The sequence below is a fragment of the Panthera tigris genome, chromosome A3 (assembly GCF_018350195.1).
Source record: "Panthera tigris isolate Pti1 chromosome A3, P.tigris_Pti1_mat1.1, whole genome shotgun sequence".
Lineage (NCBI taxonomy): Eukaryota > Metazoa > Chordata > Mammalia > Carnivora > Felidae > Panthera > Panthera tigris.
Window position 1 is genome coordinate 50,002,385 of NC_056662.1, and position 15,734 is coordinate 50,018,118.

Consider the following 15,734-nt stretch of genomic DNA (forward strand, 5'->3'; position numbering starts at 1 on the left):
ATTAAAATGACACCTTGGAAATATCTGATAGCAAAACATAATTTTCTCTTAGATTTCATCATATGGGTGAAACTGTTCAGGCCAGTAAAGAATTCATGGGAGAGCTGTGTGGTTAGGCTGCACCAAGGCAATCCCCCTCTGAAGTATCCACAGAAGGAAAATGACTTGGTACCCTGTGGTTTGTACTTATCCTCAGCAAGACAGCCTAGTCCCCTTAACCCACTGTGTACCTGGGAAAAGATTGTAAAAATACTTCTGTAAGAGGTAAAGACAATAAGAACCTATAAGTACACTCTGCAAAGATGTGAAAATGTCAGAGAAGGAGCACCACATGCTGATTTTAACAGCTTTTTTACTGGAGGAATCCGTTGTGTATACACCATAGGAAAATTGTACCCCCCCCCCACCCCCAGAAAAAGGTCATGCAGAAAAATTAGATTCATAAAAGAATGTATGTAATTCAAAGTAGGCAAAAATATGGCATATGTTTAAAAAAAATATGCAAAGTAATTTCACTACGGAATACCTTAGTTGGCATGTGACTTAGTACTATTTACTATTAACCAGATCTGATTATTCTAATAAATCTCTAATATATCTTTTCTGGAATATCTATTTTTAAAATATATCTTTTTAAAAATTTTTTATTTTTAATTAATGTTTATTTTTGAGAGAGAGAAGAACACAAGTCGGGGAGGGGCAGAGAGAGAGGGAGACAGAATCCGAAGCAGGCTCCAGGCTCTGAGCTGTCAGCTAATAACCTGACGTGGGGCTTGAACCCACAAACCATGAGATCATGACCTGGGCCGAAATCAGACACTTAACCGACTGAGCCATCCAGGCGCCCCTAAAATATATCTATTTTTAAGACAGAACATAAAACTTGTATTTGTGAATCCAGTATAAGCTATCTTGCCTGGTATCTTCATGGATCCAAGATATTAAAAGATTAATAAAATAATTCTTTAAAAACCTCAAATTACAGATTTAACAAATAATATATTTCCTCAAGTTTTCTGGATTATCCTACTAAAAATAACTTGTATTAATTAATGTACTCTGGATTTCCAGATATAAATACCAGTCAATGGTTGGCTGGTCACTGAATCATAAGTAAAATTATTCTTAGAACTGGGTCATAATATATGGAATGCCTTAACTTTTCTTAGTTCAAACCCTGTAATTTTACCCTAAAATACATAATCATGTCCTTTTATGTGCTTTAAGCTGACATATTGACTGTACAGTCTATACTTTGTAAGACAGCAGGTAACTCTAGCACGGAAGAAATTATATAATGTGGCATGGGGGATGACTTCAGTGGCATTATTCCATTTTTATTTATCCAGACTGTTGCTTTTAGCCCTGCATTAAGACCTCCTTGTATATCAGTTTCTAGTGTGTCACCAACAATCACACAGTCCCCAGGCTGTACTCCAAGGAGACTACAGCAGTAATAAAATATGGAAGGTGATGGTTTCTCTTCTTTCTGCTCTCCACCTACAACGATAGCATCAAAATAGGACTGGCAGGCACAAGCCTCGATCTTCTCCCTTTGGGTCTGGCAGTCTCCATTTGTTAGTAAAAGTAGGCGGACCTCCCTTCGAAGTTCAGTGAGCATGGCTTTGACATCTTCTGCTAGTATCATATGCTGTAAACGTGTAGATTTCCACAGGAAATAACATTCTTCAGCCAATATCCTATTGGCTGCACCACCCTTCGTTTCCTGGATTGCTTCTTCCCAATGTAAAGTCCTGAGATCATTAATGCAAGTACTGGAAGGATGAAAACATTCCTTGCTGAGTTTAACTTGCACTTTGTCACAGATGGTTTTAGCCTCTTCTTTGTAATGGTATTTTGATTGTAAGAGCTTTATCACCTAAATAAAAGAAAATAGGTCTATTAACACACTTCAGGTCTTTAATAGTCATGCCCTGAGGAGCCACACTCCTATAATCTCAGAGCAGAGATTCTAACTCCATATGTCTGCCTTAAGGCAGCTCTATTAGCACACCATTTGTAGTGGGAATATAAAAATATAGAGAATACCAGAGTGAAGATCTCCCAACCTCTCTCTACAGAACTCATTCATATATTTAACCAATTTCTATTCTAAGTGTCTTCATAGATAGCTCATAACAACCCTTCATTTGGCAGTCCACCATCTTTTATTCTGGTTATGAAGAAATAGAAAGAAAACTTATATTTATATTCAGTAAAAACATTTTAAATTCCTCAAAACCATTATTTAGACTCTTCCAAAAATAATGCTGGTTCATCCAACCTTTTCTTATCTATGTCCATTTTATGTTGTGAAGGCCTAAAGTGACCACCATATAAAATGGAACCTAATTCTGTTCTTTTAGAAACATATATTCAGTTCTAATGTAATCAAGCATGTTCTGTGATTTCAGCCATTTAATGACCCAGTGCTTTGTCCAAACCTAGTTCTCCAGATAAAAATCTTCAACAAGTTCTGAGTCACACTCTGTTACACTGGTTCTGAATCCCCCATTAGAATTACATGCTCTCTCTCATGTTCCACATCTTTTTATCTTAGCTTTTATTGCATTAGATTCTTTTCTATTTGGCTTGTCTTCTAACATTTACTAAGACCCAATGCTCACATACATCATTTCTAACCTTTTCCACAACTCTGCAAGCGTTTTTGAAATGAAGAAATGGAAGTTCAGAACTGTTAAGTAACTTGCCCAAGTTGGGATTTAAATCCACACTTGCCTACTTCCAAAGCACACATGCTTGCCTTTACACTATTGTATTAGGCAGTAGAGACTGGATCTGTTGTCCTTATGACATGATCTGGTGGGGAAAATAAGCAGGTATGTAACCACCATAAATGCTGGCTTGAGTGCCATGACAGTCTTGTAAATAACAATGGAAATAAAATTCAAGAAGCAAGTCATTCCACAGGGTTATTGGATAAGGCTTGGCAGAGAAGATAACATTTAAACCAAGGTGTTAACAAGCCAATAATATGGGCATGGGAGGATAAAATCATTCTAGACAGAAAGAAGAGCATGAACAAAGATACAGAGCTTAGAATTTTGAGAACTGGGAAAGGTGAGAAGCAGAGTTCAAGATGAAATTCAAGGCGTGTGAGGGAGGATAGTAAGATATGGGGCTGGAGAGGCTATTTGCAACTGGTTTGTGAAAGGCCTTCAATCTCAGGCTGGGGCAGAGGCTACCCAAATCCCCTTGGTATGCACTATTCCCATAATGCCTATACCTTCATACTGTGATTAGGTAGACTTCTCTGTTTAAGAGCTTTATTTGACCACAGGAGCACCCATGCACATAGGCTAGGGTGGAAGTGTTACCCTGGGAAAGGGCCTCAACCAATGAGGGGCAGAAAATGGTAGATAAATATCTCCATTTTCTTGTCCCTTGGAAAGGACAATTGAAGCATGTTCTCTTCATGCTGTGTCCCAGAGTTCCCTAGCTGTTTACACCAGTAACCTGCTCATTTAAACTTTCCTTCTTTGTATGATTCCACCACTCTCCTAGAGTACTTCCAAGGATCACCTCCCAAATGGATTACGTGCATCTGAAGTCCCTGTCTTAGGGACATCTGGGGAAAGATGACAACGCGAAGACATTTTTGGATCTTTGAATGATGAGTGCAAGACACAAAACTGGGAACAAAAGTTATCTGTTGTTGGACCAAAGTGGTCAAACAAGTTTAAATGTGTTGCCCTAAACTATATAGGGAACAAGTAGTATGCTACTCACAAGACTGAATTCACAATTCACCTACTGAAAAGGGGAAAGAGATTAATAAACACATCCTTCTTCCTTCAGAGTATAAGAGTCACATCAAAAGTAAAGGAAATAGTGCGAGGGGCAAGATGGCGGAATAGCATGGAAGTTTTTTTTGCGTCTCTCATCCCTAAAATACAGCCATATCAAAACTAAACCATCCTGCACACCTAGAAAACTGATCTGAGGATTAACACAACAATTTTCACAACCTGAACCACAGAACTCAGCAGGCACGTTGCACGGAGAGGTGAACTGGGGGAGAGAGAAGCTGCGGAGGGCAGGGAGCTGTTTTGCTTGTGGAGAGAGGATGGAGATGGGAGAAGAGCAACCCCTCCCTGCCCGAAAGCAGCTACAGAGAAAAGAAAGAGTTAGCAAGGGACTTAACAAAAAAAGGGAGAAAGGAGAAAGGAGAGGGTTTAAATTCCATTAAGACTCTATAAACAGGGGGAGCACAGAGCCTGAAACTCCACAGCTAGATACCAGGTGGTGCTCTGGCGAGAAGGGCAAATCACCAGGGGTAGAAAGTGAGGTCCTTGGCCCACATGGGGAGAGGTGGTTCCCCTGCTGGGAGGACATTTGGTAGAGGTAGTGTGGCCACCCCACAGGCAAAGGTCCCAGCGGATCCTGAAGAACAACCACATTTGCTGGTGCTGGAACAAGGACATTAAGTGGGAACCTGGGTGCCAGATGTGTGTTGTGATTTACCATAATCCCTGAAACACACTGCTACATGATTGTGAAAATTTTCTGGGGTGGGTTGGCACCCAACCACAGTCTTTGGGCAAAGGCAGGAGCAAGGTTCTGCAAATATTACTGGGGGCAGGGGGGCACCAGGCCATTGCTCGGTAAGACCCGCCTCCAGAGGGTCATAACAGGTCAAAGCCACAGTCCCTCAGAAGTGAGATGCAAAACACAGCCGCATCTAAGATAAAACTCAGGAGGGAGATGCTGGCCTGGCAACCTGACAGTTTGGTCACAGACAGTGTAAAAGTGGGAATGGATGGACTGGAGACAAAGGACAGGTGCCCGATTGCTGATCGGGGAAAACAGAGTTCTGATACTAGAGACTAGGGAGCTGGGTGATACCATTTTACCCCTCCTGCGCAGGTGCATACACACCTACATGTGCCACAACAATCAACCCCAGTAAGCTAAGAAGCGCCATCTAGTGGAGAATGGAGACATTACACTAAGCCCCACCCAACTAGGCCAACCTTGCTCTTCAAGAACACCACAAATCTCTCTGCCTGCTTACTTTACAGACTATAAAGTGCTTCATAGTCGAACTTCTAGCGGAAATCGATGTAATTTCAATCGTATTTCGGTCTGTTCACTGGTCCATCTATTCAATTATTTTTTTTCTTTTCTTATTGTTCAATACAGAAAGAGAAAACATTTATTCTCATTTTCAATTTCTGTTAAAAATATCTCTTTAAATTTTTTCTAATTTTTTTTACTTTTTGAAAATTTTCAAATTCTATTTTACTTCCATCATTTCATTTTATTCTATTTTATTGTATTCATTTTTAAAGTTTTCAAACATTTTCCTTTTTTTTCCTTTTATTATCTTTCCCTTTTTTTCTTTAATCTGTCAAGCTCCTTTCAATAACCAAAAAAAAACCAAACCTAGACTCTAGCATCATATATTTGATTTTGTGTGTGTGTGTGTGTTGGTTTTAATTTTTTAATTTCAATTTTTTTTACCTTATTAATTCCTTTTCTTCCTTCAAAATGACGAAACAAAGGAATTCATCCAAAAAAAAAAAAAAAGAACAGGAAGAAATGACAGCCACGGACTTCATCAACAATGATACAAGCAAGATGTCTGAACCAAAATTTAGAATCACGGTAATAAAACTTGCTGGGGTTGAAAATAGATTAGAATCCCTTTCTGCAGAGATAAAAGAAGTAAAAGCTAGTCAGGATGAAATAAACAATGCTATAATTGAGCTGCAATCTCGAATGTATGCCATGGCAGCCAAGGTTGGATGAGGCAGAGCAGCGAATCAGCGATATAGAGGACAAATTTATGGAGAATAATGAAGAAGAAAAAAGAGAGAGATTAAGCAAAAGAGCATGATTTAAGAATTAGAAAAATCAATGACTCATTAAAAAGGAACAACATCAGAATCATAGGGGTCCCAGAAGATGAAGAAAGAGAAAAAGGGGCAGAAGGGTTATGTGAGCAAATCATAGCTGAAAACATTCCTAATCTGGGGAAAGACACAGACATCAAAATCCAGGAAGCACAGAGGACTCCCATTAGATTCAACAAAAACTGACCATCAACAAGGCATATCATAGTCAACTTCACAAAATACTCAGGTAAGGAAAGAATCATTAAAGCAGCAAGGGAAAAAAGTCCTTAACCTACAAGGGAAGACAGATCAGGTTTGCAGCAGATCTATCCACAGAAACTTAGCAGGCCAGAATGGAGTGGCAGGATATATTCAATGTGCTGAATCAGAAAAATATGCAGCCAAGGATTCTTTATCAAGCAAGCCTGTCATTCAAAATAGAAGGCGAGAAAAAAGTTTCCCAAACAAAAATTAAAGGAGTTTGTGGCCACTAAACCAGCCCTGCAGGAAATTTTAAGGAGGATTCTCTGAGGGAAGAAACATCTCCCTCCCTCCCCCCACCCCCCTGTGTGTCTGTGTGTGTATACACATCAAAAGCAACAAAGAATCGAAAGGACCAGAGAACACCACCAGAAACTCCAACTCTACAAGCATCATAATGGCAATAAATTCATATCTTTCAGTATCCACTCTAAATGTCAATGGACTCAATGTTCCAGTCAAAAGACATAGGGTAACAGAATGGATAAGAAAACAAGATCCATCTATATGCTGTTTACAAGAGACCCACTTTAGACCTAAAGACACCTTCAGATTGAAAATAAGGGGATAGAGAACAATCTATCATGCTAATGGTTGACAAAAGAAAGCCAGAGTAGCCATACTTACATCAGACAATCTAGACTTTAAAATAAAGACTGTATCAAGAGATGCAGAAGGGCATTATATCAAAATCAAGGGGTCTATCCACCAAGAAGACCTAACAATTGTAAACATTTATGTGCCAAATGTGGAAACACTCAAATATATACATCAATAAATCACAAACATAAAGAAACTCATCGCTAGTAATACCATAGTAGTAGGAGACTTTAACACCCCACTCACAGCAATGATCATTTGATCATCTAATCAAAAAATCAACAAGGAGGGGCGCCTGGGTGGCTCAGTCGGTTGGGCGTCTGACTTTGGCTCAGGTCATGATCTTGCGGTCCGTGAGTTCGAGCCTCGCATCAGGCTCTGTGCTGACAGCTCAGAGCCTGGAGCCTGTTTCAGATTCTGTGTTTCCCTCTCTCTCTGACCCTCCCCCGTTCATGCTCTGTCTCTCTCTGTCTCAAAAATAAATAAACGTTAAAAAAATTTAAAAAAAAATCAACAAGGAAACAATGGCTTTGAATGACACACTGGAGCAGATGGACTTAACAGATATATTCAGAACATTTCATCCTAAAGCAGCAGAATATACATTCTTCTCCAGTGCACATGGAACGTTCTCCCAAATAGACCACATACTGGGACACAAATCAGCCCTCAGCAAGTGCAAAAAGATCGAGATCATACCGTGCATATTTTCAGACCACAATACTATGAAACTCAAAATCAACTACAAGAAAAAATGTGGAAAGGTAACCAATACTTGGAGACAAAAGAACATCTTACTGAAGAATGAATGGGCTAACCAAGTTAAAGAGGAAATTAAAAAGTACACGGAAGCCAATTAAAATGATAACACCAGAGCCCCAAACCTCTGGGATGCAGCAAAAGCGGTCATAAGAGGGAAATATATAGCAATTCAGGCCTTCCTAAGAAGGAAGAAAGGTCTCAGATATACACCTAACCTTACACCTTAAAGAGCTGGAAAAAGAACAGCAAATAAAACCCCAAACCCGCAGAAGACAGGAAATAATAAAGATTAGAACAGAAATTAATGCTATCAAACCCAAAATGAAAGACTAGAACAGATCAATGAAACCAGAAGCTGGTTCTTTGAAAGATTTAACAAAATTGATAAACCCCTAGCCAGTTTGTTTCAAAAAGAAAAAGGAAAGGACCCAAATAAATAAAACCAAGAATGAAAGAGGTGAGATCACAATCAACACAGCAGAAATACAAACAATAATAAGAGAATATTATGAGCAATTATACGCCAATAAAATGGGCAATCTGGAAGAAATGGATAAATTCCTAGAAACATATAAACTACTAAAACTGAAACAGGAACAGAAATTTTGAACAGACCCATAACCAGTAAAGAAATAGAACTAGTAAACAAAAGTCTCCCCCAAAACAAGAGTCCGGGGCCAGACGGCTTTCCACGGGAATTTTACCAAACATTTAAGGAAGAGTTAACACCTATTCTCTTGAAGGTGTTCCAAAAAATAGAAGTGGAAGGAAAACTTCTAAACTCTTTCTATGAAGCCAGCATTACCTTGATTCCAAAACCAGACAGAGACCCTATTAAAAAGGAGAACTGTAGACCAATTGCCCTGATGAACATGGATGCAAAAATACTCAACAAGATACTTGTCAACCAGATCCAATACATTAAAAAAATTATTCACCACGACCAAGTGGGATTTATACTTGGGATGCAGGGCTGGTTCAATACCCACAAAACAACCAATGTGATACATCACATGAATAAAAGAAAATACAAGAACCACATGATCCTCTCAATAGATGCAGAGAAAGCATTTGACAAAATACAGCATCCTTTCTTAATACAAACCATCAAGAAAGTAGGGATAGAAGGATCATACCTCGAGATCATAAAAGCCATGTATGATAGACCCACCGCTAATATCCTCCTCAATGGGGAAAAAATGAGAGCTTTCCCCTTAAGATCAGGAACAAGACACGGATGTCCACTCTCATCACTGTTACTCAACATAGCCTCATCAATCAGACAACACAAAGAAGCAAAATGCATCCAAATCAGCCAGGAGGAGGTCAAACTTTCACTCTTCACAGATGACATGATACTCTACATGGAAAACCCAAAAGCTTCCACCAAGAAACTGCTAGAACTTATCCATGAATTCACCAAAGGGGCAGGATATAAAATCAATGCACAGAAATTGGTTGCATTCCTATACACCAATAAAGAAGCAACAGAAAGAGAATCAAGGAGTTGATCTCATTTACAATTGCAACAAAACCCATAAAATACCTACGAATAAATCTAACTAAAGAGGTGAAAAATCTATACAGTGAAAACTTATGAAAGAAATAGAACACACAAAAAAATGGAGAAACATCCCATGCTCCTGGATAGGAAGAACAAATATTGTTAAAAAGTCTGTACTACCCAAAGCAATCTACATATTCACTGCAATCCCTATCAAAATAACACCAGCATTCTTCACAGAGCTAGAACAAACAATCCTAAAATTTGTATGCAATCAGAAAAGACCCTGAATAGCCAAAGCAATCTTGGAAAAGAAAACCAAAGCTGGAGGTTTCACAATCTTGGAATTCAAGCTGTATTACAAAGTTGTAATCATCAAGACAGCATGGTACTGGCACAAAAACAGACACTCAGATCAATGGAACAGAATAGAAAATCCAGAGATGGACCCACAAATATATGGCCAACTAATAATTGACAAAGTAGGAAAGAATATCCAATGGAATAAAGACAGTGTCTTCAGCAAGTGGTGCTGGGAAAACTGGACAGTCACATGGAGAAAAATGAACCTGGACCACTTTCTTACATCATACACAAAAATAAACTCAAAATGGATGAAAGACCTCAATGTAAGACAGGAAGGCATTAAAATCCTCGAAGAGAAAGCAGGCAAAAACCTCTTTGACTTCAGCTGGAGCAACTTCTTATTTAACAAGTCTCCAGAGGCAAGGGAAACAAAAGCAAAAATGAATTCTTGGGACTTCATCAAAATAAAAAGCTTCTGCACAGTGGAGGAAACAATCAACTAAAAGGCAAGTGACGGAATGGGAGAAGATATTTGCAAACAACATAGCAGATAAAGGGTAGTATCCAAAATCTATAAAGAACTTATCAAACTCAACACCCCAAAAATAAATAATCCAGGGGCGCCTGGGTGGCTCAGTCGGTAAAGCATCCGACTTCAGCTCAGGTCATGATTTCACGGCTTGTGAGTTCGAGCCCCATGTCAGGCTCTGTGCTGACAGCTCAAAGCCTGGAGCCCGCTTCTGATTCTGTGTCCCTCTTTCGCTCTCCCCCTCCCCCCCAATTGTGCTCGCTCTCTCTCTCTCTCTTTCTCTCTCAAGAATACATAAAACATTAAAAAAATTAAAAAAAAATAAGCCAGTGAAGAAGTGGGCAAAAGACATGAATAGACACTTCTCCAAAGAAGACATCCAGATGGCCAACAGACACCTGAAAAAATGCTCAACATCACTCATCATCAGGGAAATACTAATCAAAACCACAATGAAATACCACCTCACACCTAGTCAGAATGGCTAACATTCACAACTCAGGCAACAACAGATGTTGGTGAGGATGCAGAGAAAAAGGATCTCTTTTGCACTGCTGGTGGGAATGCAAACTGGTGCAGCCACTCTGGAAAACAATATGGAGGTTCCTCAAAAAATTAAAAATAGAACTACCCTACAACCCAGCAATTGCACTACTAGGTATTTATCCAAGGGAGGGGCACATGCATCCCAATGTTTACAGCAGCACTACACAATAGCCAAAGTATGGAAAGAGCCCAAATGTCCATTGAATGATGAATGGATAATGAAGAAATGGTACATATATACAATGCAGTATTACTCAGCAATCAAAAATAATGAAATCTTATCATCTGCAACTACGTGGATGGAAGTAAAGGGTATTATGCTATGTGAAATTAGTCAGAGAAAGACAAATAGCACGTGACTTTACTCATATGAGGACTTTAAGATACAAAACAGATGAACACAAGGTAAGGGAAGCAAAAATAATACAAAAATAGGGAGGGGAACAAAACAGAAGAGACTCTTAAATATACAGAACAAATAGAGGGTTGCTGGAGGGGTTGAAGGAGGGGAGACGGGCTAAATGGGAAAGGGGCATTAAGGAATCTATTCCTGAAATCATTGTTGCAGTATATGCTAACTAACTTGGATGTAAATTAAAAAAAGAAAAAAATTTAAAAAAAAGTAAAGGAAATATTGTTCAGGCTATTTTTGCTCATCAAAAAATGCAAGAGTTAAGAAAAGTCTTAGTCCAAGAAAAATATACCAATCCTAAGAATTTTAGATGAAGGCAAAGTTTAATTTCAATGAACAAACCAAGCTTCTTCAGCTTTCACACTAATGTCGCCATCTTTTCTAACAATGTCAGTTGAATTACTCTTGAGCTATGATGGAAGGCCACTAAGTTTTAGCAACCCTATTGCTACACAATAAAAGAACACAGGCCCCTAGAAGTCCACAGTTATTGAGCTTAAATAGGAGCTAGCTCATAGTTAGCAAACTGAAAGCTCCCCATAAACATCCCATTTCCTGTTACTGCAATTGCCAATTCATTTCTTATGTTCTCAGGGCTCTTAAAAAGCAGAATTAGCTTACCTTAAAGTGGAGTCTTCTAAAGATATAGAATACCACTTTCAAGTTTTGCAATTTCTTCCAAGTATATCCTCTGAATTAACTTTTCCATTTTTTTTTTTTTTCACACAGCAAGTAATTACAGATTCATTTGGTATCACAAGTAGCATTTTAACATTAACACATTAGGGGAAAAGTTTATCAGTCATTTATACATTAATATTAATTAAAACAGAAATAACACCTATTGAATCACTAGATTTTATACCTGAAACTAATGTTAACATTGTGTCAACTATATTTCAATAAAAACAAAAACACCTAAGTTGAATTAGTACACGCTATTACTAGTGCACACAATCTTCATGCCCCAACTGAGAAAATGAGAGTTTTGATTGAATTGGGGGTGGAGTAAAACGATCTCTAACTTGGAGGTGTGATGACATTTTATGCAAGGGGTAAGGCTAGCCTGAAAAGGATTCTGCGCACAGTTAAGCCCACTAAGTACTTAGGGGCATGAAGAAAGGAGCCCTAAGACAGTAAAGGGGGAGGGGGATCAATTTGATGTCATAAGATAAACTCAAACTTCTAGTTCAAAACTCTATTTAAGACTCATGTTAACCAATACAAAAAGAAGACTGTATCCTACTCCTGCTTTCTGGACCCAGAATTAAAGTTAGTATCATCACTACTAGCTTTTAGCTGATTGTGATTGCGATTTAAACACTTTCTGAGGGATAGAGTGGGAACTATATAACACTTTACAATACTATGATAGTATGTGAAGTGGCTGAATTCCAAATAAAACTGAGTTAAGAATATATGCTCACAAGGGCACCTGAGTGGCTCAGTCGGTTGAGCCTCTGACTCTGGATTTCGGCTCAGGTTATGATCTCATAGTTCATGGGTTCGAGACCCATGCAGGGCTCCACACTGGCAGTGTGGAGCCTGCTTGGGATTCTCTCTTTCTCTCTCTGCCCCTCCCCAGCTCTCTCTCTCTCTTTCAAAGTAAACAAAAACAATTTTTAATAAAAAAATAAAAAATACATGCTCACAAAATAGGACTGCCTGCATAGAGTCTACCAATTCAAGCAGCTCTTGTGCTATTTTAGCTCAAGTCTTTCCTCAAACATCATTTATTCTATGTGACCTATCTGACCAACCTATTTAAAATTACAATTCATTCTCCCCTCCACTTTTCTGAACATACTTATAAATAAATATACATCTAATGTATTATGTTCACAGTCATCCCCACTAGAGAGTAAACTCACAAATGCAGAAATCTTTTCTGCTCTGTTCACTGAGAAACTGCAATTTCCTGTGGACAGCTTCCTCTTGGGTAGTGACACTGACAGGCCTGAAGAGGGTGGAAAGAAACAACTTTCCCAGAAAGGGAAATGGCTCCTTCTCCCCAAGCCCAAGGCAATGGCTAAGACCTTTCCTCCCCTTCTCCTTTCAATAGACTATTTATGAAAGCTGACATATTACTTCTGAACAGGCCAATATTTATGGATGATGTTGTATTCTTATGTGATAAAGCATTCCTTTTATAGTCAAAAGCACACACAAACTCTGCTCATTTGCTAGAATGTTTATAAAGGAGGTGGCAACTGAACCAAGTCTGGAAACCTGGATTTTTATTTATCTATCCATCCATCCATCCACCCATCCATCCATCATTTATTCAATATTTACCATGCATCAAATGAATGACTACAACAGTTTGTTCCCTCTTAAGAAGCTATTAAGTTGTAGGCATCTGAATTACAAAACTTGTTAATATCCTTTGATAAGTATATCTTGAACAATGCTGGTATAAGGGAGGGTATAAAGACTAGGGAGAAATAGAATCTGACTTTTGTTCAGAAATTTCACTGTGGCAGGAATGTGAAGGATGAACTGGACATAGTGAACTTGGAGACACCACCACAGCAATAGTCCAGGTGACAGGGTAGATGGTATAATTCATCAAGTGAACATTTGGATGGCATGTACTTTCCAGGTTTAAATTAAACCTGGTAAAGATACTGAGGACTAATATCATTATTCAAATTTTAAAATAAGAATTTAAGATTTAGAGTGGTTACATAACTTGTTCAGGCACTTTCAGCTAGGTACTGGGAGAGCTGTGATTGAAACTCAAATGTCTAATTTTATTATTTATTTATTTTAAACATAATTTATTGTCAAGTTAGCTAACATACAGTATATATGGTATGACCTTGGCTTCAGGAGTAGATTCCCATGATCATCACTTACATACAATACCCAGTGTTCATCCCAAGTGCCCTCTTCAATGACCATCACCCATTTTCCCCTCCCCCCATCAACCATCAGTTTGTTCTCTGTGTTTAAGAGTCTCTTATGGTTTTCCTCCCTCTCTGTTTGAAACTATTTTTTCCCCTTTCCTTCCTCCTTTGTCTTCTGTTAAGTTTCTCAAATTCCACATATGAGTGAAAACATATATGTGTCTTTCTCTGACTGACTTATTTCACTTACCAAATGCCTGATTTCAAAGCATGAACTCTTGGCCTATAGCATTATTTGGCCTAAACCAAGAATTTAATTGCAATATCCTGGGCCTGACCTGCCAAGAACGCAAAATATGCCCCTGAGGTCAAGGTAAAGGGTATAAAGATAAAAAGGATAGTCAATAGTGTGGAATGCCTCAGTAAAGTCATTAAGACAGACTTAAAATGTCCATTGATTCTGGCAATTTGGGAGGTGCCTAATGACCTGGCAAGTCTATTTCATTAGCAAGACAGAAACTGTATGTCAAGAGATTTAGTAATAAATAAAATGTGGAGATAATGTATATAGATTTCTTTTGAAAAACATGGCCGTCAACTGAGATAGGTAACATCTAGTGAAGAGAGAAGGATTCAAGGGAGGCATTCTTTTTAATTTTTTTAAGTGTGGGACAGACCTGAATATTCAGGAGTGGAATGCACCAACAAAGAGGATGAAGATCCAGGGAGTTAAAACCTAACTAATGAAGACTAAAGAGGTTGGAACACTCAGGGTTGGAAGGATTAGCTTTTGAAAGTGTGTTTTTCACATCTGATCACTCTTGGTTTTCTCCTTAGAGCTGAAGGCATTAGAAAGAAAAGGGGATTAGAGGGCTTGAAAAGCATGGGAAAGGTCTGACACAACATTTGTGGGTATGGAAAGGAGAGGATGCTGCTGAGCAATGCCTCATGAAAGGAATGCTCTGTGAAGCACGGAGTTTGGGTGTCACCTCAGATATCTGAGGGTCACACCCACAGCAGGGAGACTGGAGGTGAATTCCTGCGGAGAAAATTCTCTGGAGTCAATTAAGTCCAGACTCGCCACTGACAGTGGCGTAACTTCTTGGGTTTCCTCAAAGATCCATCGAAGACCACTCAGTGCGGGTACGACTCTCCCGGAGGTCAACCGCGGAGAGGATGGCACCTAGCTGGTCTGAACCTGCCCTGGCAAGAAGCCAGAAGCCAGGTGTCTCCAAGTGTGGTATGAACGTCCATGTTTGTGGGCGACTCTGCCACCGTGGCAGTTTTAATGACATCCTTCCACGTCCCACAGCACTGGAAACAATTTCAAGAACCCAGCGTCCCAGAACCTGGGCGTAGCCAGGCAGGTAACCCAAGGGGCTGGGAGTGAGGGAAGGCAGCAGCACCAGCCAGCACCCCCTGCCCACTCGTCTTTCTTTCCCGATCCTTCCAACATGGGGCCAGGGGCCTCAAAGGACGAGAAGCCAGTGCCTCCGGGATGACCTGGCCCCGGTGCGGTTTCGGCGGAGATGGCACTGGAAAGATCAGGGGTGGGAAGACACCAAGGGGACAGGAAAGCGCGTGATACAGGGTGGGCGCACTGACCCTGCCCGGAGGAAGGCCGCGGGAGTCGGGACGTTACCTCCAACATGGCTTTTCTACTCGCCCCGGCCGTGTCGATGAGCGTGTTGTCCAGATCAAAGAAAACGGCCCGTACCTGGTTCAAGACCATTCCGCCAACCGCGCGCATACCGTTCCAACTCCGCCTCTGCCACCGCCACCCGCGCATGCGTGAAGAGGGACTGCGGGCATGGAAGACGTGGGCGGAGCCGTGAGGTCACCTGACCATTCCTTGCAGCCGGCGGGACTCCCGCGATATGTCTCAATAGTGGAGTGTCTGAGACAGCGAGATACCGCGAGAGTCCGGAATCGCGGTCTGTTGGTAGCGACCGAAGTGTGCCACTGTCAGCGGGCGGGTAGTATCTAAACAGCTTCAGAGGGTGGAAGATTAGTGGCGCAGTTTCCTTCGTAGCCTCTTTCTGCTTATCTCTGTTTTCATGTTGCCCTCCTGGTGTGAGGAGAATATCATAACTGCCCTGGGGAGGTT

At 40.0% G+C, this 15,734-nt stretch overlaps 1 protein-coding gene across 2 annotated transcripts; it reads right to left on the bottom strand.

Annotated features, from left to right (window-relative positions):
• Window positions 1-808: 808 nt before the first annotated feature.
• Window positions 809-15,429, bottom strand: LOC102968154 (N-acetylneuraminic acid phosphatase). Of its 2 annotated transcripts, none has more exons than XM_007096587.3 (2): window positions 15,270-15,429; window positions 809-1,879 (listed from the first exon to the last, which is right to left on the bottom strand). In XM_007096587.3, exons 1-2 carry the CDS (start codon window positions 15,414-15,416, stop codon window positions 1,223-1,225), a joined length of 804 nt encoding a protein of 267 aa, XP_007096649.3. In that variant the 5' UTR covers window positions 15,417-15,429; the 3' UTR covers window positions 809-1,222. The 2 variants fall into 2 exon arrangements, with proteins under 2 accessions (XP_007096649.3, XP_007096650.3); XM_007096588.3 differs by having other exon boundaries at window positions 15,345-15,424.
• Between the last annotated feature and the right edge of the window lie 305 nt (window positions 15,430-15,734).

Excerpts from the sequence above, each read along its gene's own strand:
- LOC102968154 (XM_007096587.3), bottom strand. The coding sequence starts at position 15,416 with ATGCGCGGGTGGCGGTGGCAGAGGCGGAGTTGGAACGGTATGCGCGCG. Across the intron at positions 1,880-15,269 it reads GTAGAAAAGCCATGTTGGAG|GTGATAAAGCTCTTACAATC; the intron begins GTAACGTCCCGA and ends TCTTTTATTTAG.